At 42.8% G+C, this 23,799-nt stretch overlaps 1 protein-coding gene across 4 annotated transcripts in view; it reads left to right on the top strand.

Annotated features, from left to right (window-relative positions):
- Nucleotides 1-23,799, top strand: part of tmem9b (TMEM9 domain family, member B) — a 70,390-nt gene that overhangs the window by 27,533 nt on the left and 19,058 nt on the right. For all 4 annotated transcript variants that reach the window (XM_086007959.1, XM_086007958.1, XM_086007957.1 and 1 more), the window contains 2 exons: nt 2,966-3,074; nt 6,586-6,717. In XM_086007959.1, the coding sequence (XP_085864085.1) occupies nt 2,966-3,074; nt 6,586-6,717 (241 nt within the window). The remainder of the gene's footprint in view (nt 1-2,965; nt 3,075-6,585; nt 6,718-23,799) is intronic.

Below are 23,799 nucleotides of genomic sequence, written 5' to 3'. Positions count from 1 at the left end.
CTCTGTAATTTTGCCCGACTCCGACCCTGCCTCAGCTCATCTGCTGCTGAAACCCTCATCCAGGCCTTTGTTACCTTTAATCATAATCATAATTATAATCAACTTTATTGTCATTGTTAGTGCACAAGTGCAGTACAACGAAATGTAGGCTTGCGGCTCCCGAGAGTGTACATTTAGATTAAGACATTTAAACATTCAGCATACATTTGGCTTGTAATACATTAACATAAACATAACCATAATAAAGTGCATTGGCAGATGTGCAGGCTTTAGAGTTTATTTGTGGAGTTCAGTAGGATGACAGCCCTGGGAAAGAAGCTGTTCCTAAATCTGGTCGTACGGGTGCGAATGCATCTGTAGCGTCTCCCAGATGGCAGGAGGGCGAACAGACTGTGGCTGGGGTGGGTAGGGTCTTTGATGATGGACCGTGACCTCCGTAAACAGCGTTTCTGGTATATGTGCTCTATGGTCGGTAGCTGGGTGCCGGTAATGCGTTGGGCAGTTTTGACTACTCGCTGCAGGGCTTTCCGGTCATAGTAGCTACAGCTGCCATACCATACTGTGATACAGTTCGTCAGGATGCTCTCTATTGTGCAGCGGTAAAAGTTAGAGAGGATCAGGGGTGACAGGTTACATCCCTTCAGCCTCCTTAGGAAATATAGGCGCTGCTGGGCCGCCTTCACCAGAGAGGAGGTATTGAGGGACCAGGAGAGGTCTTCCGTGATGTGGACTCCGAGGAACTTAAAGCTGTCCACCCTTTCCACCACAGCCCCATTGATGTGGATGAGGGTGTGACTTCCGCCTTTAGACTTCCTGAAGTCCACAATGATTTCTTTGGTTTTCTTGATGTTAAAGGCCAGGTTGTTATCGGCGCACCACTTCACGAGATGCTGGACCTCCTCCCTGTAGGCTGACTCATCGTTGTTGGTGATCTGGTCTACTACTGTGGTATCATCCGCAAAGTTGATGATGGTGTTGGAACCATGAACAGCCACACAGTCGTGGGTGAAGAGGGAGTAGAGGAGGGGGCTCAGCACACATCCTTGTGGGGCCCCCGTGTTCAGGGTCGGGGGGGGGGAGGTGTGGTTACCTAATTTGACAGACTGGGGTCTGTTTGTTAGGAAGTCCAGGGTCCAGTTGCAGAGGGAAGTGTTCAGGCCAAGAGTGTGGAGTTTGGTGGCCAGCTTGTTGGGGACGATAGTGTTGAATGCTGAGCTGTAGTCTATGAACAGCATTCTGATGTAGGTCTCTTTACCATCTAAGTGATACAGTGCAGAGTGTAGAGCAGTTGTGATTGCATCCTCCGTTGATCTGTTTGCACGATAGGCAAACTGGTGTTGGTCAAGAGAGGCGGGAACACTGGCTTTGATGTGAGCCAGGACTTGACTATTCCAATGCTCTCCTGGCCGGCCTTCCATCTTCCACCCTCCATAAACTCTGCTGCCTGTATCAAAACTCTGCTGCCTGTATCTTAACTCGCACCAAGTCCCATTCACCCATCACCCCTGTGCTTTCTGATCTACACTGGTTCCCGATCCGGCAACGTCTCAGTTTGAACAATCGCATCCTTGTCTTCAAAACCCCCCCATGGCCTCGCCTCTCCCTATCTCTGTAACCTCCTCCAGCCCTACAAGCCTTCAAGATCTCTGCGCTTCTCCAATACTGGCAGCTTGTGCATCCCCGATTTTAATCGCTCCACTATTGGCAGCTGTGCTTTCAGCTGCCTTGGCCCTAAGCTCTGGAATTCCCCCCCTAAACCTCCCCGCCTCTCTACCCCTTGTCCTTTAAGATGCTCCTTAAAGCACACCTCTTTGACCAAGCTTTTGGTCATCTGTCCTAATACCTCCTTCTGTGGCTTGATGTCGAGTTTTGATTGATAACGCTCTTGTGTAGCGCCTTGGGACGTTTTGCTACATTAAAGGTGCTATATAAATGCAAGTTGTTCTTGTTTCTAGTTATAGCTCAGAAATAATGTGTAAAGCATTCTCTGCAAAATCTGAACCTGCTAAAATATTCTTAAGCTTTTTGTGTTTCTGCTATTAAAGTTAACTATTACAGTATAATTCAGAATGATTGGCCTAGAAAGTCGGTTGGCTTTGCGCTCAGTTTTCGCCCAAAGAGGGCTTTTGCGCCACTTGCTAAACTTTCCCCGATATTCAGCGGTGCGGTAATGGCGGCGTTAGCCAGTAGCGCTGCGCCGCCACCGATGACATCATCGGTGTGCGCAGTGCCCCGCTACCGCCCCACTACCGGCCCGACCGCCATATTGAGTTGCGGCCGCCTCTTCCGCCGCGGCCGCAAACAGCGACCAGAAAACGGGGCCTACCTGATGCGGTAGTGGGGCGAGTTAAGGCGGAGGTGCGGCCGGCCGCTTTTTCGGCGGCCGCCTGCCTGCACCTCCTTCCCCGGCCTCCTCCACCCCCCCCCCCCCCCCCCCACGGCATTGCCGGCTGTTTTCCGGGAGCCCGGCACTTCTCCGTGGTGCCGGGCTCATTTGCCGGCACTAGCGAGCGGCGATCGCGCTGTTGCAGGCACCTCCCCCTTAAGAGAGGGAGGAAGGCCTGCAGTACCGCAGCCTGCCGCTCCGCAGCGGGTGGCGCTGCGGCACTTAGCGCGCCGATATTCAGTTTCAGCGCCCCAAGCGGGGGCGCCGAAACCCTTGATTTGCGGCCGGCTTCGACTTGGGGCGCTGAAACTGAATTTCCGGCGGGCGCAAGTGGCTCCGCGTGCAGCGGTAATTTCTGGGCGCAAGCGAGCTGGCCGCCCCAAACTGAATTTCTAGGCCATTGTCTTTTTTAATTTAGAATTAAATATAGTTATAATTTCCTTCACTGACACAATTAGAAAAGATCTGACCAAACATCCCTGATAGTATTGCTTCTATGGAGTAAATGTAAGTGGGGCAAGAAGAGAGTTTATAGCACCTTAGTACATTTGACAGCAATTGAAATCTTGTCTCTTTCAGTGACTGCCTACATGTTGTTAAACCCATGCCAGTTGCTGGACCAGATGTTGAAGCTTACTGCTTGAGATGTGAATGCAAATATGAAGAAAGAAGCTCAGCTACAATTAAGGTATTTTTTTTAAGTTTAAGCATAATAGCTTTCTTCCCTACATCATGGCTTTCTTCCCCACACCTGGAGTACTGTGTACAGTTCTGGTCTCCTTACCTAAGGAAAGACATACTTGCATTAGAGGGAGTGCAGTGAAGGTTCACTGGACTGGTTCCTGGGATGAGGGGATTGCCCTATGAGGAGAGATTGAGTAGACTAGGCCTATATTCCCTAGCGTTTAGAAGAATGAGTGGTGATCTAATTGAAACGTATAAATTCTTAAGGGGTTTGACACAGTTAATGCTGGGAAAATGTTTCCCCTGGTTGGGGAATCTAGAACACTGGATCACAGTCACAGAATAAGGGGTACGCCATTTAGGACTGAGATGAGGATAAATTTCTTCACTCGAAGGGGTTGTGAATCTTTGGAATTCTTTACCCCAGAGAGCTGTGGATGCTCAGTCGTTGAGTATATTCAAGACAGAGGTCGATAAATTTTGGGGAATTAAGGGATCTGGGGATAGTGCGAGAAGGTGGAGTTGAGGTAGAAGATCAGCCATGATCTTGTTGAATGGCGGAGCAGGCTTGAAGGGCCAAATGGCCTACTCCTGCTCCTGGTTTTTTATGTTCTTATCACCATGTTTTGCTTGATACATTCTTCAAGGGGAAATATATGGAATTGTCTGGTAGTAAATATAAATGGAAATATCTATTTTCTTGGTGTCGCTCAGTTATCCCATATTACTATGTCACAATTGATTTATCGCCAATAACCTGTTAAAATAACATCCTAATAATTAGGGATAATTACACTAAAATCTCTGTTTCCATGGTACTTGTATATTGTTGATTAGGCAGGAAACGCTTGTGTTGCTAAATGCAAATAGAGCCAATGTAAACACCAAGATATTCTGTTGCATTGTTCTTTATTATAATGTGCAGTGATTGATAGAAACATTAAAATTTTGTTCAATACTGTAACATTTGAATTTCTCATTTAATTTTACTTAAAGATCAGACTGTATCTTTGTATCAAAAGAACACACAGATTTGTTTCTTTGACTTAACATTGTTTATTTGATGTCAAAGAAACAAGAGACTGTTTCCACTTGTGGGGAAGAGCATAATTAGAGGCCATCAATATAAGATAATCACCAAGACATCAGATAGGAAATTCAGAAGAAACTTCTTTACAGAGCGTGGTGAGAATGTGGAACTCGCTACCACAGGGAGTGGTTGGTTGAAGCGACTAGTATAGATGCATTTAAGGGGTGGTTAGATAAGCATATGCGGGAGAAGGGAATAGAGGGTTATGCTATAGCGTTAGATGAGGAAAGGCAGGAGGAGGCTCGAGTGGAGCATAAACGCCGGCATGGACTGGTTGGGCCGAATGGCCTGTTTCTGTGCTGTATATCTTATGTAAATAGGGCTGGATCTTGGTGGAGTGGGGCATCTCATGGTATACCCGTTAGTTAGACATTTTTCTGCACGCTTTAGCTCAAACATTTTTTGCACCATAACTTGCTGGAAGTGCAAGCTGATAACGGTGGCGAGGGCAACTGAGACCTTAGTTAACAGCGGGACCAACAGTGCATCTCCTTAATCAATGAGATTTAAGAATTGAGAAGGAAGGTGAATTAGAGTGGGTGAATTGGAATGAAATCAGGTACAGAAAGAGAAGGAGGGTGAATTAGAAAGGGTGAATTAGAATGAAATCTGGTACAGAAAGAGAAATAGACAGGGAAAAAAAGAGACAGAAAGAAAAAGTAAGAAAAATAATTAAAATTTAAAATTTTGACATTTAAAAAATCTCTGACAACAATTCACTACGTGCAGGAATTAGATTGAACACTTTAAAGTGTCCTTATTCTGGGTCAGAGAGGTTGATTGGCATTACCTTAATAATTATCTCGTAGTTAAAAAGGTACTTGTGCTCTTAATTATGAGACTTAACTTTCTATGGAGAGTTTAATGGGAAATTAATGTGCAAATCCTGCAAGTTCTCAATAACGGGGAGGCTAAGGATGAGATGCTGTTTGTGCCAAGCAAATTGTGGAGCAGCGTCAATTAACTAGCAAGTTCTGGAGATTTGCAACTCACGCCGTATCTCTTAATTCCCTGATCTTGCTGGCCGATTTGCACATTTACGGCATGCATCGTTAACACACCATTATTTTCCCAGGAAGATCTGGCCCATAGTTTCTTCCATTGTATAGATTTATATATGCAACATTTTATTTGTGACAGTTTTTTTTGTTTTTAATCATTTATATGTATGAAATTGAGGTTACCGTAGAACCATAACATCAAAGAGTTAATAGAAATGTTGATTTCAACCTAAGAAGTTAAAAGCAGGAGCTTGAAGCAGGATAAGAGATCCAAAATCTGGGGCTTGCTGAAATGAAACATTTAGAATTCACAACTTGTTTGAGGGATACAATATGCTAATACAGAAAGTTTAACAAACATATAAAACCAACTGAATTTGCTGCACCAGAAACCAGAACTTATTGAGTACATGGAAACTCTTGTGTTCAATCTGAAAGTGTATGTATGAAAAGTAATTGAGCCATTACAGATTTTCTTGTATGTATATATGTATATATTTATAATACTTTCAACATTTACTGGTTTTGTACTTAATATTACTATTTAATTGTAAATGAAGCGATGGCATTCTATTTTTTAAATCAAAATTGTAACAAATACCGTATAACTTACTCTTTAGCTACAAACTCAAATGTTTTTCATGTATAGTAGCTAGTCTGTAACATACATAAAAGTCACAAAAATATTTACTTGCCGTAACAACTTTAACAGTTCTACAATCTGCCATCAGTCCAGGAGCTCTTGTATAATCCTGCTAAATGACAGATTACAACTTGCAACAAACAGGAAAGTATTCCTAACAATAATTTGTCATACCAGAATTTCTAGTTTACAGTCAAAAACATTTGTCATTCAGTTAATGTCACATCTGAATAAGTAAAATAACACTAAAATATGAATCTAATAAATTGTTTGGAATTTTCTTTCTGCTCCATGTATCTGCTGAAATTGGCTGAACCATATGATGCACTTTGAAGTTTTATTAGTAAATCTTTTGTGTTTCATTTATGTTAACAGATTAATGGCAAAAATAGCTTTTTTTTATTATTTAGAAAATCATATCTCAAGTAATGCCACTGCTTCATGGTGATATAAACATAAAGTGTACTGCTGTGAGCCATCATATTGTTAATATCCATACTGGGAGGAATTTGCTATACAGAACATTCCTGTGCTCAGGCTACCATTTTAAGATTGTTTCGAGCTATATCAACTAGTGATGACCATTTTATATGTAGAGACAATGTAGGAACATTTTCATGGAAAAGGTTCTCTTTAACCTCCCTCCCAAGATAATGGTAGAGCTTCCTACAGGAGAGATGAAAAGGTTCAAGAGAGAGGTAGTTCTCGTGTAGAACTGTTATTTTCATGTTAATAGGCAAAAGATGTATTATTCACTTTTTTTAACCTTCCTCATCTGCAGGCAACCATCATCATTTATTTGTCTATTCTGGGCTTGCTGCTACTTTATATGATTTACCTGACACTAGTGGAACCCTTGCTGAAGAAACGTTTGTTCCGTTCACAGCTGCTACAGAATGAAGAAGACTTTGGGGTGAGTTCTTATGCATATGCAATAAATCTGAAATGTTCACTTTAGGGATACATAAAGGCCCGAGAGGGTGAATAAAACCTGAGATAAAGACAGCATTTGTTATCTGATGAGGTACTTGATTTTATGTATGGCACATGAAATACTTCATTTGAAACGTAATATATTGCATGATGATGTAATGGTAAGCTAATTACAGGAAAGGGTCTTGATCATATTATGTATTTAATATAATTGAAATACATAGGCAACTAATTTCATCATTAGCCAGACAAATTCTGTTGCATGAAAAAGCTGGTTGATATTATTAACTAAACAATACCAGACTATGTTATACAAAAGCAAAATACTGCAGATGCTGGAAATACTCAGCAGGTCTGACAGAAGGTCATTGACCTGAAACGTTAACTCTGTTTCTCTCTCCACAGATGCTACCTGACCTGCTGAGTATTTCCAGCATTTTCTGTTGTTATTCCAGATTATGTTATGTTGCTTAGTCCTGGTCTTTATGGCTCAGGTGGCATTTATGCACTGAGACATAAGAGGAATGAAAGGCTTTTAAAGACACTGGGATCTTGTGTGATTTTTGCTCGCTTTAGATCATTCACTGTTTAGTTTCTGAATGTTTAGCACCACTCCAAAATTGTGGCAGCAGCACAACAGATGAATTCTTCCAATAGAAATAGTTAGCCCAGTACCAGTACCAGTACTGTGAAATGGTAGGTGCATGTTTGATTTCTTCAACTGTAGTTTGTAACCTCAGCTGTTTTGGGGAGGTGCCCTGAGGAGACTAGGCTTGTCTTGCAGAGCAAATGAGAAGTCAATATAGAGCTATTATTGCATGCCTCCTGGCAATTGACTAAAAGTGTCGGTGATGGTAGGAGGGTGGTGATGGACGGGGTGTATGATGTAAAAGGGTACCATATTCTCGAGCAATTCTTTTTAGTTAGCCAAGGCTGAAACTATTATTTACAGTGCTGTGTGACCAAGCCCCCAGGGGGTGCAGCTTGAGAATTTGATTTAAATCTACTTGCTGACTGCACAGTTCTTCAAATTACAAGATGAAACTTATCTAATGTGACATTCAAAGGCCCTCAATGTATTGTGGCCACTCCTCTCTAGGTCTGCATTCCCTAATGGCAGGTTCAACAAGGTGCACAGCAGGATTTTTGAGTTTTACTACTCTTCTCTCCCCACTCTGAAATTCCAAAGCAAGGTATGACTCTTAACAGCTTCAAAGGAACTTCCCAGAGGTCATTTGCAATTTGCAGACGTGCAAAAGAGGCTAGTGTTTAATTAGATTTTCTCTTCCACACAAATGATTTGTATCAGCAAATTGTTTTTGTGAAACCTTTTAAATGTCCATTTTTAGCTTGATCATAAAACTCATATAGAAGTAGCAAAGTAGTGAGAGATCAAGTCATTGGTACAATATGTCTTGATAATAAATAAAACTTGGCTGAAGATGTCAATATATGAATAGCCCAGGTTGTCTAAATTTGGAATAGGTTGTCTAAATTTGGAATAGATCCAACATGATACCCCATTTTGTGTGATCATCTAACTAGGTAGAATTCAGTTTCAACTGAAGACAGATTTACTCTGAGGCTTTTCATTTGATGGAACATTCAGAATTGGCTTGGTAGTTTGCATGCACAATTTTTAAGTATTTTAGTTAATGAGCAATTTCTAAAAATGAAATTGTCCAAATTGTAATTTTTTTCTCAGCAGTAGAATATTGTTTAGGGCCATTGCAAATTTATAACTTGCTGTGTGGCTCTCAGCTTTTCTCAAAAGTTAACTTGGGGGGGGGGGGGGAAAAATCTATTCCAGTAAATTTTGGAGCTGGAGTCCAAACAGCAACTTGTTGAATTACCAAGACTTTACCAACCAAAATAATAATTGTACTGAGCTGTAGATTAGGAGAAATGAGAGACACCCCATATAAATGTATTAATGCAACACTTACAAATGTCCTCCTTCTATTAAAAATATGATCTTCTCCAATGTAAATATGTTGGCTTTAGGTAGGAAGTAGTATGATCTGTATTCTTTTGGTTTCAATTTTTCTGAAGAAGAGTATAAACTTATTATAATGGAAGTTGGGATTGGTGACTATCTTTCTGTCTTGCCCCGCTCTTTCTCAAATTCTAACAAATGCAATCATATCATACCATTGTACAAAAATGGTAATTCTTTCACTTTCTAAAATTTTTGTTAAAACCGAGTCAATCACCTGTGGCGCTGCACATGGGGAGTCAAGATCAAGTGTAGTCTTCAGGTGAACCGGGGTTAGAGGGCAGGTGATAGTCATTCATTCTGTCCTTATTTTTGTATTTCCCTTTTATAATTTCCTATGTCCACGTTAAGGAAACCGCCTATGTAAGCTTGTCACGCTATAATTACATGCTCACGGCAGTGGAAGTGTTGCAACACATATCTGCCGGCAGGATGTAATTACAGTATGACAAGCAGTTTCCATTATAAATGTGGTTATGGGAATTTATACTGGAAAATATTGACGACTGCATGCAGAATAAGATTTTTAATGTATAGATTACTAGCTGAAGTGCCCGGCGGTGCCGAGGCTTTTTCGAGGGCATGTTGTTGTTGGAAGAGAGAGAGAGAGCGACTGGGGGGAAGAGAGAGAGCGACTGGGGGGAAGAGAGAGAGCGACTGGGGGGGAAGAAAGAGAGCGACTGGGGGGAAGAGAGGGAGGGGAGGGGTGGGGGGAAGAGAGGGAGGGGAGGGGTGGGGGGAAGAGAGGGGAAGGGAGGGGGAGGGCGGGGAAGGGAGGGCGGGGGGGAGGGGAGGGGGGAAGGAAGGGAGGGGAGGGGAAGGGAGGGCAGGGGAGGGGAAGGCAGGGGAGGGGAAGGGAGGGCGGGGGGGAGGGAAGGGAGGGCGGGGGAGGGGAGGGGGGGATGGAGGGCGGAGGGGAGGGAGGGCGGCGGGCGCCCCCCCCCCCCCCCCGAGGGTCGCGGCCCCCGAGGGTCGCGACCCCCCCCCCCCCCCCGCCCCCGGAGGTGAAGACCGCCGATTGCGCGCGCAGCAGGAGCTGAGACGCGGCGTCTCTCTCGGCCGGCGGGCCCGGTTGCCAGGGCAACCGTGACGCTGACCAAGCCAGAGAGAGAGACGCCGCGTCTCAGCTGCTCCTGCTGCGCGCACGGCCCCCCCCCCCCGAGGGTCGCGGCCGCCCCCCCCCTCTCCCCGAGGTGAAGACCGCCGATTGCGCCCGTTGCCAGGGTAACGCTGGACGCTCAGCAAGCCCCGGCAGAGAGAGACGTCTCCGCTCCTGCTGCGCGCGCACCCTAGCGGCGCTGGGCTGAGGCTCGGCCCTCCAGCCTTCGAGTGGGGCCGGGAGGTGCCTAGCTCGGGCGTGGGTGCGGAGGAGACGCCGAGGCTTCTAGGCCTACCTGGAAAAACGGGGAAAGGTAGGAAAATTAATGAGATTAGATAAGTTAATTACTTTCTAAATCATTTTTTTTAAAAACAATATGTGTTTTAAAAGCAACGTTTTTTTTTAAGACGCAGAAAGCGGGAAAAAGAAAGGAAAAGTTTGGAATCAAGATGGCGGCGACTCACCTCGGTTCAGAACGATAAAGCCCGGCCACACGCGCACCGATTGGCCCGGCGGCACACGCCAGCAACCCGGCGTACGATTGGTCGAGCTCGAGGTCACTCTGTCGCTAATGAGCGGATAATGAGATGCTAATGAGCGGAATGTTGAAGGTTTTTGGGATACCGCGGGCGCAATTTTAGCCCGGCCGAAACGTAAATACGCTTAAAACCGTCTCGGAAGCGTAAGCTTTCTTTGGAGGTAACGCGCGCATAGGTACGCCCTGTAACTTTCGAGTGCATACCCGCAACGCACACGCGATGACAGACAGATAGACAGATAGACAGACAGAATGACACAAGTACCGATTTATATATATATAGATTATAACATCACATCGTCGACTGCTATAACTTAATCCTTTCCAGGACCTCAAAACGAAAACTATTTACCTTGCTCTTCAAGCTTTTAAAATTCAAAACCTGATGTCTTCCAATCACTACCTTCTGATTTACTTCATATTCTCGTTTACACTTTTCAGCCTTCACAGTGCCTTACGGGACTCTGATTATTCATTTTAGAAAAGAGTAACTTATTTCGTAACACACTTATTTGGTTATTGATACATTTGTACAATCTAATAATGGCAGTGGAAATTGTAGTTAACTTTTAGAATTGGAAGCAGGAGGAGCACTGCAGTACGGCCATGTGGTCATTTACTTCTCCACAGGAAAGGAAGGAAAATTGGATAAGCAGGCTATGGCCTTTGTTATGATTCACTAGAGGCTGACTTAAGAATGGGATTGTCAGAGGCATGGGAACAGTTCGCTTGTATGTCTCTCCTCATCTAGGTAATTATGTATGTTGGAGCAAGGAGAAAATATTCAAATGAAATATCTGTCAGGTCAGTTAAGCCTTGGTGTAAAGTATCTGGAGAATCTAATATTTTATTTGGAAGATCAGACAAATCTTTAGTTTCAGCACCAAGCATTGTTATCTGAGTCAAAAGATTGTGGGCTCAAGCCCTACTCCAGAGTTTGAGCACAAAATCTAGGCTGACACTTCAGTGCACTACTAAGAGAAGAGTTGCCATCTTTCTCTTGAGACATTAAGCTAGGACCACGTCTACTATTTGAAGAAGAGCAGAGAGTTCACTCTGTTTTGGCCAACAATCCTCCCTCAACCAGCACCACCAAAAATAGATTAACTGGTCATTCATCACATTTGCTATTCTGCTTGTGCACAAAATTGGCTGCCACATTTGTTTATGTAACAGTGACGACACTTCAGAAATTGGATGTGAAGAGCTTTGAGAGATGTGCTGCTGTATAAATGCAAGTTCTTTCTTTATTTTGCTATCCTGAATAGATAAATGGATTTATCCACAAGGATGAGAATGTTAAATGGAGGCGTTGTGGGGACCGGGAGCTAGTGTAGATCATCAGGGCCAGGAGTTACAGGTGAGCAGACATGGTGCAGGATAGGATACTGGCAGCTGAGATTTGGATGAGCTGAATGCAAAATATCCCAAAGCACTTTACTAAGATGTGGGTTTGGGGTGTTAAACAGATACTGAACTGGGGTAGAAGAGTTAGGTGAAGAGATTGAAGGCATGGTCAAAAAGAGGTTTTAATGATGCATTTAAAGGTAGGGAGAAATTAACTAAGTGAAAGGGCGAGGATAAACAATTTCAGAGGACAAGGTTATGAAGGCTCTTTTATGGAGGATGGCAGATGGTAGGCCAACCGAGAGAGCATTGGAATAGTGGAGTCTGGAGGTGATAAAGGCACAAATGAAGGTTCCAACAGCAGATGAGAAGAGGTAAGTGTGGATGCGGCGATGTTAGAGGTGGAAATAGGCGGCCTTTGTGATAGAGAGGATATGGGGTTGGAAGTTCAGCTTGGGGTCGAAAAGGTGCTTGAGTTGTGAACAGTCTGGTGCAGCCTGAGACAGTGGCCTGGGAGGTGGATGGAATCAATGGCAACTTTGCGGAGTTTGTAGCAGGCCTGAAGAAGATGGCTTTGGTCTTCCCGATGTTTAACTGGAGGATATTGCGGTTCATCCAAGATTGGATGTTGGGCAAGCAGTCTGACAACACAGGCAGTGGAAGGATTGAGAGAGATGGTGGCGAGGTAGACACGATTATCATCAGTGAACATGTGGAAGCTAACTCCTATCTATGGATGGTGTTGCCAAGGGGTAGCATAGAGGAGGGGGCCAAGAATAGATTCTTTGGAGACTCCAGAGGTAGTGGTGTGTGGGTGGGAAGAGAAGTCATTTTCAGAAATGCTCTGGCTACGATTTGGATAGGTAAGAGTAGAACCAAGCAAGGGCACTCCCACAGAGCTGGACGTAGAGGAGAGGTGTTGGAGGAGGATGGTATAGTCAACTGGATCAAAGGCTGCCGAGGCGTCAAAGAGGATGAGGAGGGATAATGCACCAAGGTCACGGAGGATTTCATTTGTGACTTTGATTAGGACTGTTTTGGTGCTGTGGCAGGGGAAAAATCCTTATTGGAGAGATTCTCCAATGCAATGATTTCAAAATCCTTTTTTTATTTATAAATCTCTCCAAGGCACCATCTCACTTCTGCAATCTCCTCCAGCCCTGGTTCCAAGCTTACATCCTCCACTCTTGTGACCGTGGCTTATTGTGTATCGTCCTCTCTCTTCTGTTCATCATGAGCGCCAGAGGCGTCACAACTTTGCCCTCTGAAATTTTCTTTCCTCATCCTTTCACCTAGTACGTAAGTTTCTCTCTACCTTTTTAAATAGATCTTCAAACCTCTCTTTGACCATGCCTTTAATCTTTTCATCTAACTCTTCTCCTACCTCCTGCTCAGTGTCTGTGTAACACCCTTCATCCACCTCGTAGTAAAGTGACTTGGAACATTTTGCAATGTTAAAGACACTATATAAATGCAAGTTGTTGATATTAGTTCAGTATGTATAATCGCCTTAAAACCATCAATTATGAATGATAATATGCTAATGAGCATACACGCAATACAATCAGCGTCTAGCATTTAAAATCCCATTTGAAGTTTATTTTTAAATGCATAGTTCATTTAATCAGAAATTGTGTGTCAAGAGTTTGAGAAAAAATGCAGTTGTGACAGTGTTCACTGATTAAATGATTCAGTGTGACAAAAACTTTCTTGTTAAAAAAATAAGCTTTTAAAAAGGAATTTAGGACTATCTGATCTCTGAATGTATTCAAGCTGTAGGGTTTACTCTTGTTAAGCATTTAAACGGGACTAATAATTTTATAAAGCTGTGATTTACTTTAGGGGAAAGTAAGTTATTTTTTAACTGAAGTCAGGTTTTTGGAGGCAAGAAACCTGAAGATCTACCAGTAATTACGTACTGCTTTTGAAACACAAAATGAGAGGGTGCTGTGAATCAACATGCTATATCCCCTAATTTATGGCAGGAAATCATTAGTTATCTTTCATACTAAGTGACATTGGCTGTATGCTTTAAAACCTGGAAGAATAAACATTCCCAAATTCTGTTCACTTATTGTGAAGAGGTTAATCCATTGTTCATGAAATGCAGCTGCTGTGATGTAAATCAACTTTTTGTCAATCTAATCTTTAAGGTGTTTATTTATATATTTAAAAAATTGAGAGAAAATTTATCTAAACCCAATCTTTTTAACTCTGTATTGTTAACATTAGAGTACAAAGCTTTATCATTTCTTAACAATGTGTGAGATTTTATATTTTAGTCATTCTGGAGATGTGCCAGCGCAATACCCCATAAATAACAATGTGGAGAGGAATAGTAAATACTACTAATAGCCCCGTTTACACTACTAACTTTACATTCATATGAAAATTAAACTAAGTGCCATTGTGGGAAAGGATGTTAGTACAAACCTCATCAATTCCTGTTTGAACTGGTTATAGGGTTACTATCTTTTGCCAAGTCAAAGCCACACAAGGGGCAGAATAGGAAGAGGACAGAGGATGGGTTCATGGCTTGAGTTTTAGTATTTGCTTTGCTTATAATGAAATATGAGAAGAAAATGGAAAAAAGTGAGCTATTTTAAAAAAAACAAAAACAAATTTGAGCATCCAGTTTTTACTCTTTTTAAAAAGTCTTGACACACTGTTCAAAAACTGGACCCTCAGAACTAGATATGTGGCAATCTAACTGGTTTAGCACTAACACTAACTTACATTATAGTGAAACCATACAAGGAGTAGGAAACTGGAGCCGCTATTTAAAAAAAAAACACTTAAACACTTTCAATCCACTGACTCTCTTAAACTACTTTTTATATTGATCTTTAACAGGAATTGTGGGACCACATCATCTGTCAGCTGGCTCCCAGCATTTATACTGTTCGGTCCAATTTCGATAGAGTACCAGCAGACTTGTAGACCCAGTGTTACCTGAATCTTTAAGTCTGCCACCAGTCTACAGAAAACAGATTTAACAGCATGGACACTGAGCTTTAGAAATCTGAATTAAAAGACAAATATAAAAAGTCATTTGCATTCCCCCCCCCCCCCCTCAGTTTAATGCACTTTTTAGAGTTTATAGAACATAAAACAAAAGCTACAATAGATGGATCATCAGAACATTAATTTTTCTCTCTTTCACACATGCACGCACATAGCTTCTGTTTTATTGGGGGGGAAAAAACACTCTATACAAATTTTTCCTCAGTAAAGCTTTTGGAATGTACCCTCTTGGTTTTTGAAAATTATTTGAAGAAAAGCTACTAGGCAGAAAGTGCTCGGGAGCTGAAGAAAAATATCCATCATTATAACTGACTGAACAATACTGTGCATCCTGGGAAATTAGGTGCACATGCTCAGAATGTACAATCCAAATTCAGCTGATAAGAGTCCCAGTTCTGGGCAAAAATTTCAGATGAAAGTAAAAAATTTAAAGAAGACAATAAAAGACAGAAAACAATTTATTTGATAAAATTTAATCATGCTACTGTGAAATATGTAATTTTTTTGGAATTTTTATTTGTTTATACCCATATTTTGTACAATAGAAAATTCAGTTATTGAGGAGAATATGGTGGATTTTAAAAAAATAATAATTTATGGGAAACCTATCGTTAGTTTGCACAATTACAAAATAGATCAGCTATTGTGCGTCATACAGTGTGACACATTTAACATTAAAACGGCCTATTACAGTGCCACCTATAGGAATAACAGGTACTGCAGGTTTTCAATGAAATGAGTGCTCCATGTACTGAATTTAATAAATGTACTGGCCCCGGAGTTTGTGTTTAGTATGATGGTGTACTCTGAGTACGCCGTCATACTGCCTTTGAAATCCACCACAAGTTCGGGAAACGCATGCGCTAAATCCTGAAATTGCGGTCTGTCAGCCTGCGCGTTGACAGGTCATCCGCTCTGCCACCGAAAATCTATTGCTGGCACAGAGTTGGGCTATTTGCCCAGCAATTACGTACAAAAATTTTACAGCTGGTGGAAACAGGTGCAGGGCCTGTTTCCACAGCGTAAGGGGATACCCGAATTGAAAAACTGTTTTTTTTAATTAACTGACACCCAGGTACATTATAAATTTTAATGAGAAGCAATCCTAGTGTATATTAATGCTGTAGGTTTTTTTAAAAATAACTATTACATTTCATAACTTTCTGCACAGTGCACAGTATTTGTTTAGAAGTGGGAATTATGAGTAATGAATTGGATTCCCATGATAAAAGCTAAATCTGTATGCATTTTAAAGGCTGTAGTAATGAAGTAATGTAGTAATTTAAATGAATGAAAGAACATCTGTTTTCTGATTGGAGGACCAGGCCCACGTGATCCCAGGTATGCTTCCACACAGGCTGCGTCCCTGTGATCTGTGGGCCATTATGCTGCCCTCCAGTACGCAGCGTCCGAGAGCAAGTTTACGAAGGAGGGCCACCATCAGGTAGGTACATATTCTTTTTGCAGGTACGCTGCCAACCACAATTTTTGGCCAAATATAATTTGTTGGGAACAAAATCAATTGTCTGTAATTTTTTTTTGAACCCCTATGGTTCAGAGACATCAAACAAAGCAAGGACAATACTAGAGCAGGTCTGTGGCTGGGTATTCTGCGGCGAATGGCTCAGCTCCTGACTCCCCAAAGCCTTTGCACCACCTACAAGGCACAAGTAAGGGGTGTGATGGAATATTCTCCACTTGCCTGGATGGCTGCAGCTCAAGAAGCTTGATACTATCCATGACAAAACAGTCCGCTTGATTGGCACCCATCCACTGGAATAAATATCCACTCCCTTCACCATCGGCGTACCATGGCTGCAGTGTGTACTATCTAGAGGATGCACTGCAACAACTCGCCAAGGCTTCTTCGCCATCGCCTCAAAAACCCGAGTTCTCTACCACCTAGAAGGACAAGGGCAGCAGGTGCATGGGAACAACATCACCTCCAAGTTGCACACCATCCTGACTTGGACATGTATCACTGTTCTTTTATTGTTCCTGGGTCAAAATCTTGAAACACCCTACCTAATGGCATTATAGGAGCACCTTCACCACATGGACTGTAGTGGTTCAAGAATGCCCATTACCACATTCTCACAGGGCAACTAGGGATGGGCAATAAATGTTGGCCTTGCCAATGATGCCCACATACCGAGAATTAATTAGCAAAGAAGCTTGACTGAGTAGCTGCACTCTTGCCTCTGCGTCACAAGCCCTACTTTAGAACATTGGCCCAGAAATTCGGGTCGGGGGCTTCCCGCGGGTGTAAGCCCCTGACCTGCACTTACCTTGCGCGCCGGCCGTTGAGCTGTGGGCCCGCGTGGGATTCTGATGCTGGGCCTGCTCCAACTGCCGGCACGCAGTGCTTGCGTATCCCAGGGGCGCAGTTAGTTTGATGCGTCCCCTGGGATCACGTGCGCCATGGAGAGCCAATCGGAGCAGGGAATGCCCATTCATAAGGACCTGTCAAAACTTATAAATACTACGGGCCCCAAAACATCACTAAATCTTCAAATAAATTTTAAAAAAAATCACATTTTTAAAATAAACTATAAATTACATGAAATAACTATTTTAAACAATAATTTAAAGTTTTGAAAAAAATAATTTTATTTTCTAACGGGGCTAAAAATAAACTTACCTTGCTTTAAAGTATTTAAAAATAATAAACCTGTGGAAAAAATGTTTTAATTTTAATTAATTCACCACTTACTTTGTAAAAAGCAGGCCTTACGCCTGCTTTTTATATGTGTAACTTCTGCAGTCTTACCCTCCTGGGAAAACCTGCAAAAAAAACCTAAGTTCGAATGCGCATGCGCAGCCTCTCCTGCACACGCGTTCGACCTCTGAACCCCTTCATTCAGGAAACCGGCACTTCCATTGGGCTTACGGGTGAGTACCCCATGCGTACTCACCCATGGAGACCCGAATTTCTGGGCCAATGTCTAATTTGACAATTCACTGGCGTAATGAAGCAGTATTGCATGGTTGGTGATGCTGTCCTTTGGACAAGATATTAAACTGGGGCCATGGCTGCCTGTTCATGTATAAAGGATGTCATGATACTTTTTCAAACAGGAGCACTGACTTGGCTAATATGTCTCTCCACCAACACCACCACAAATAGATTAGCAGGTTATTTTCTGATGTTGGGTGAAATATTTAAAAACTTGCATATGCACAAAAAGGCCAGAGTTCTTCATAGGTGTACAGAATTTTATTTAAACTGGCGCATGAGCACAAAAAATTAACTGAGAATTTTTTTCCTACAAAAAGAAATAATGGAAAAAGCTGGGGAAGTGTGTATTTTAATTCAGTATGGCAAGCAAATGAATTTAAAGAGCTGGGGAACAGAATTAATTCAATGTAGCATAAAAAGGAATTAAATCATACGAGGAAAATGTAAATTAATTCTAAATAACATCAGAAATTAATTAATTAAGCTGAGAGTATAAATTCATTTAGTACAGCATGGAAAAGGAAATCAGCTGAATAACATAAATTAATTTCAGTACCACGTGCAAAATAAATTAAATGAATCGAGCAACAGTAAATCAATTCAGAAGCATGCAAAGGGATTTAAATAAGCTGAGGAATAGTGGGACTTATACAAGTCGGACGGGTTGCACCTGAACCAGAGCGGGACAAATACCCTTGCGGGGAGGTTTGCTAGCACTGTTCGGGGGGGTTTAAACTAAAATGGCAGGGGGTTGGGAACCTGAGCAGGGAGACAGAGGAAAGGGAAACAGGGATAAAAGCAAAAGATAGGAAGGAGAAAAACAAAAGTGGCAGTCAGAGAAATCAATGGTTTAAATCAAACGTGGCCACAGTAAATAATAATTCTAATAGGTCTAAGAGCGTTAAAAAAACACGCCTGAAGCCTTTGTGTCTTAATGCGAGGAGCATTTGTAATAAGGTGGACGAATTAGCTGTGCAAATAGAGGTAAACGAATATGATTTGGTTGGGATTACGGAAACGTGGCTCAAGGATGGCCAAGACTGGGAACTCAACATCCAGGGGTATTCGATATTCAGGAAAGATAGGCAAAAAGGAAAGGGAGGTGGGGTAGCATTACTGGTTAAAGAAGGGATTAATACAATTGTAATGAAGGATATTCGCTCTGATGATGTGGAATCTGTATGGGTAGAATTGAGAAATACTAAGGGGAAAAAAACATTAGTGGGAGTGGTATGTAGACCTCCCAACAGTAAGGCGGAGGTTGGGGATGGCATGAAAAGGGAAATTAAAGAAGCGTGCAATAAGGGCACAGCAGTCATCATGGGTGACTTTAGTCTACATATAGATTGGGCCAACCAAATTAGTAACAATACTGTGGAGGAGGAATTCCTGGAGTGTTTACGAGATGGTTTCCTGGACCAATATGTCGAGGAACCAACCAGAGATCAGGCCATCTTAGACTGGGTATTATGTAACGAGAAAGGATTAATTAGCAATCTTGTTGTACGAGGCCCCTTGGGTCGGAGCGATCATAATATGATCGAATTCTTCATTAAGATGGAGAATGAAGTAGTTGACTCAGAGACTAGGGTCCTCAATTTAAATAAAGGAAACTACGATGGTCTGAGGAGCGAGTTGGGTAGGATTGATTGGGGAATGGCATTCAAAGGGTTGACGGTGGATAGGCAATGGCAAACATTCAAAGACCGAATGGATGAGCTACAGAATTTGTTCATCCCAGTTTGGCATAAAAATAAAACAAAAAAGGTGACTCAACCGTGGCTAACAAGGGAAATTAGGGATAACATAAGATCCAAGGAGACGAGATATAAATTGAACCAGAAAAAGCAATAATCCTGAGGATTGGGAGCAGTTTAGGATTCAACAAAGGAGGACAAAGGGATTAATTAAGAAAGGGAAAATAGAATATGAGAGTAAGCTTGCAGGGAACATAAAAACTGACTGTAAAAGCTTTTATAGATATGTGAAGAGAAAAAGATTGGTGAAGTCAAACGTAGGTCCCTTGCAGTCAGAATCAGGGGAATTTATAACAAAGAAATGGCAGACCAACTAAATTCATACTTTGGTTCTGTCTTCACAAAGGAGGACACAAATAACCTCCCAGAGATGCCGGGGAACATAGGGCCTGATGAAAGGGTGGAACTGAAAGAAATCAGTATTTGTAGGGAAATGGTGTTAGGAAAATTGATGGGACTGAAGGCCAATAAATCCCCAGGGCCTGATAATCTACATCCCAGGGTACTTAAGGAAGTGGCCCTAGAAATAGTAGATGCATTGCTGGTCATCTTCCAGAACTCGATAGACTCTGGAACAGTACCCATGGATTGGAGGGTAGCTAATGTTACCCCACTATTCAAAAAAGGTGGTAGAGAAAAAGCGGGGAATTATAGACCGGTAAGCCTGACATCGGTAGTGGGGAAAATGCTAGAATCTATTATAAAAGATGTAATAGCAGAGCACTTGGTAAGCAGTGACAGGATCGGACAAAGTCAACATGGATTTACAAAAGGTAAATCGTGCTTGACTAATCTACTGGAATTTTTTGAGGATGTAACTGGTAGAATAGATAAGGGAGAACCAGTGGATGTGGTGTATTTGGACTTTCAGAAGGCTTTCGATAAGGTCCCACATAAGAGATTAGCGTGCAAAATTAAGGCACATGGGATTGGGGGCAAGGTATTGACTTGGATAGCGAACTGGTTGGCGGACAGAAAGCAAAGAGTTGGAATAAACGGGTCGTTTTCCGAGTGGCAGGCAGTGACTAGTGGGGTACCGCAAGGATCGGCCCTAGGACCACAGCTGTTCACAATATATATTAATGATCTGGACGAGGGAATTGGATGTAATATCTCCAAATTTGCAGATGACACAAAGCTGTGTGGGAGGGTAAGCTGTGTGGAGGATGTCGTGAAACTCCAGTACGATTTGGACAGATTGGGTGATTGGGCAGAAACATGGCAAATGCACTATAATGTGGATAAATGTGAGGTTATCCACTTTGGTGGCAAAAACAGGAAGGCAGATTATTATTTGAATGGCAATAGATTGGGAGAAGGGGAAGTGCAAAGAGACCTGGGTGTTCTTGTGCACCAGTCGCTGAAGGTAAGCATGCAGGTGCAGCAGGCGGTTAAGAAGGCAAATGGTATGTTGGACTTCGTAGCAAGAGGGTTCGAGTACAGGAACAAGGATGTCTTGCTGCAGTTGTACAGGGCCTTGGTGAGACCACACCTTGAGTATTGTGTGCAGTTTTGGTCGCCTTACCTGAGGAAGGACGTTCTTGCCATGGAAGGAGTGCAGCGAAGATTCACCAGGCTGATACCTGGGATGGCAGGAATGACGTATGAGGAGAGATTGTGTCGGTTGGGCTTATACTCACTGGAGTTTAGAAGATTGAGAGGGGATCTCATCGAAACCTATAAAATTCTGTCAGGCCTGGACAGACTAGATGCAGGAAGGATGTTTATGATGGCCGGGGAGTCCAGAACCAGGGGTCATAGTCTAAGGATAAGGGGTAAGCCATTTAGGACTGAAATGAGGAGGAATTTCTTCACCCAGAGAGTGGTGAACCTGTGGAATTCTCTGCCACAGAGGGCGGTGGAGGCCAGTTCATTAAATATATTCAAAAAAGAGTTGGATATATTTCTTAAGGCTAAAGGGATCAAGGGATATGGGGAGAAGGCGGGGACAGGGTACTGAATTTGGATGATCAGCCATGATCTCATTGAATGGCAGAGCAGGCTCGAATGGCCTACTCCTGCTCCTATCTTCTATGTTTCAATAAATTACAATATATACAGTTTCCAAAAGGAATTGAATAAACTGAGAATTCATTCACAAACAATAACAACAACAACTTGTATTTATATAGCGTCTTTAATGTAGTAAAACGTCCCAAGGCGCTGCACAGGAGTATTTTAAGACAAAAAATTTGACACCGATCCACATGAGGATAAATTAGGGCAGGTGACCAAAGCTTAGTCAATGAGGTAGGTTTTATAGAGCGTCTTAAAGGAGGAAAGAGAGGTAGCGAGGCGGACAGGTTTAGGCAGGGAATTTCAGAGCTTGGGGCCTAGGCAACAGAAGGCACGGCCACCAAAGGTTGAGCGATTATAATCAGGGATGCTCAAGAGGGCAGAATTAGAGGAGCGCAGATATCTCGGTTGGGGGGGCGGGGGTGTTTGTGGGACTGAAGGAGATTACAGAGATAGGAAGGGGTGAGGCGAGGCCATGGAAGGATTTGAAAACAAGGATGAGAATTTTGAAATCGAGGCGCTGCTTAACCGGGAGTCAATGTAGGTCAGCGAGCACAGGGATGATGGGCGAATGGGACTTGGTGTGTGTTAGGACACGGGCAGCCGAATTCTGGATGACCTCAAGTTTACGTAGGGTGGAATGTGGGAGGCCAGCCAGGAGTGCGTTGGAATGGTCAAGTCGAGAGGTAACAAAGGCATAGATGAGGGTTTCAGCAGCAGATGAGCTGAGGCAAGGGCGGAGACGGGCGATATTACGGAGGTGGAAGTAGGCGGTCTTTGTTATGTTGCGGATATGTGGTCAGAAGCTTATTTCACGGTCACATATGACACCAAGGTTGCGACAGTGTGGTTCAGCCTCAGTCAGACAGATGTTAGGGAGAGGGATGGACTCAGTGGCTAGGGAACGGAGTTTGTGGCGGAGACCGAAAACAATGGCTTCGGTTTTCCCAATATTTAATTGGAGAATTGTATGTCGGAGAAGCAGTCTGACAATTTAGACACCGTGGAGGGGTCGAGAGAAGAGGTAATGAGGTAGAGCTGGGTGTCGTCAGCGTGCATGTGGAAACTGACACTGTGTTTTTGGATGATGTTGCCAAGGGGCAACATGTAGATGAGAAATAGGAGGAGGCCCAGGATAGATCCTTGGGGGACACCAGAGGTAACGATGCGGGAGCGGGAAGAGAAGCCGTTGCAGGTGATTCTTTGGTTATGATTAGATAGATAAGAATGGAACCAGGCGAGTGCAGTTCCACCCAGCTGGACTTCAAACAGTGTAAATTAATTCAATACAGCCCGGAAAGTTAAATGAGTTGCAGAACACTGAAAGTTCATTCATATAGCATGCAGAAGAATAAAATAACTGGGGCACTAGCAGAACTGGAAGAGTGGCTAGCAAAATTTGCTGGCAGTACAGAGAAGATTCAACGTTTACTTGGGGAGAGCAGCTAAAAATAAACTTTGCCACGGATTTTAAAAATGCTGAAAATTGTGTGGGATAAACAAAAAGGTGGGCAGACCTGGGCGACTCATGCCACTGGTCCACCTATATATGGTGTCAGAGCTGGGAGAGCGACTTCAGAAACTCGCTCCATAGTGGCCAGAGCTGCAACTACATACCGCAACTTCAGGATTTAGCGCTTGCGCAGCCTAATGTGGAAATCCTGAAGTTGCGGTCTGTCATTCACTGCTCCTCCACAGGCTTGCAGTCAGTGAAATTTCTCAAATCATGGAAACTGATGAAAACTTTGGCTCTTCCGCAGTAATTACGCTGTCAAATTCCCCACTAAAAGTTAGACACTAAGGGATTAGGTGTAACTGAGGTTTTAACAGCATATTGACTGCTAAACAAAGGTTATGGGCCTGAAAATCTGATTTTAATTTTGTGCAGTGTCAAAATTATCCATTTTACTAAAACTTTAAAAAAGTGTTCATCTTTATTTCAGGTTTGCCTTTTCCCCATGTGAGAGTCCCAATCTTTGTTTTGCGCTCTCTAACATTTTTAAAAAGTTAGTATTTTAAGAGCTTACCCACTTCCTTGTTTGCTGTCTGTGAGAATTCTGTGTTTTGATTGGCTGCTTAGACAGCTTGTTGACATCACAGTATGGGATTCCCACTATACTACGTTGATTTGAATTAAACGTCGGAAAACCCATACATCTCGACAGAGATCACAAGATCTTTGTGTGAAGCTTACTTTGGGGCCAGTGGCGAGTGCCTTTTGCTTTGTCGCTGACCGCAAATTCCGGGCCAACGTGACAGTTGACATAGCAAAATTTAATGGGAATTGTTGAGATAGCAATTTGCAATGGTAAATCTTAACCAAAAA

This window comes from Somniosus microcephalus, chromosome 15, assembly GCF_052327205.1.
Source record: "Somniosus microcephalus isolate GS21.2 chromosome 15, FLI_Smic_1.0, whole genome shotgun sequence".
Lineage (NCBI taxonomy): Eukaryota > Metazoa > Chordata > Chondrichthyes > Squaliformes > Somniosidae > Somniosus > Somniosus microcephalus.
The sequence above is the reverse complement of the archived record's forward strand: the minus strand, read 5'-3'. Positions and strand labels throughout refer to the sequence as shown.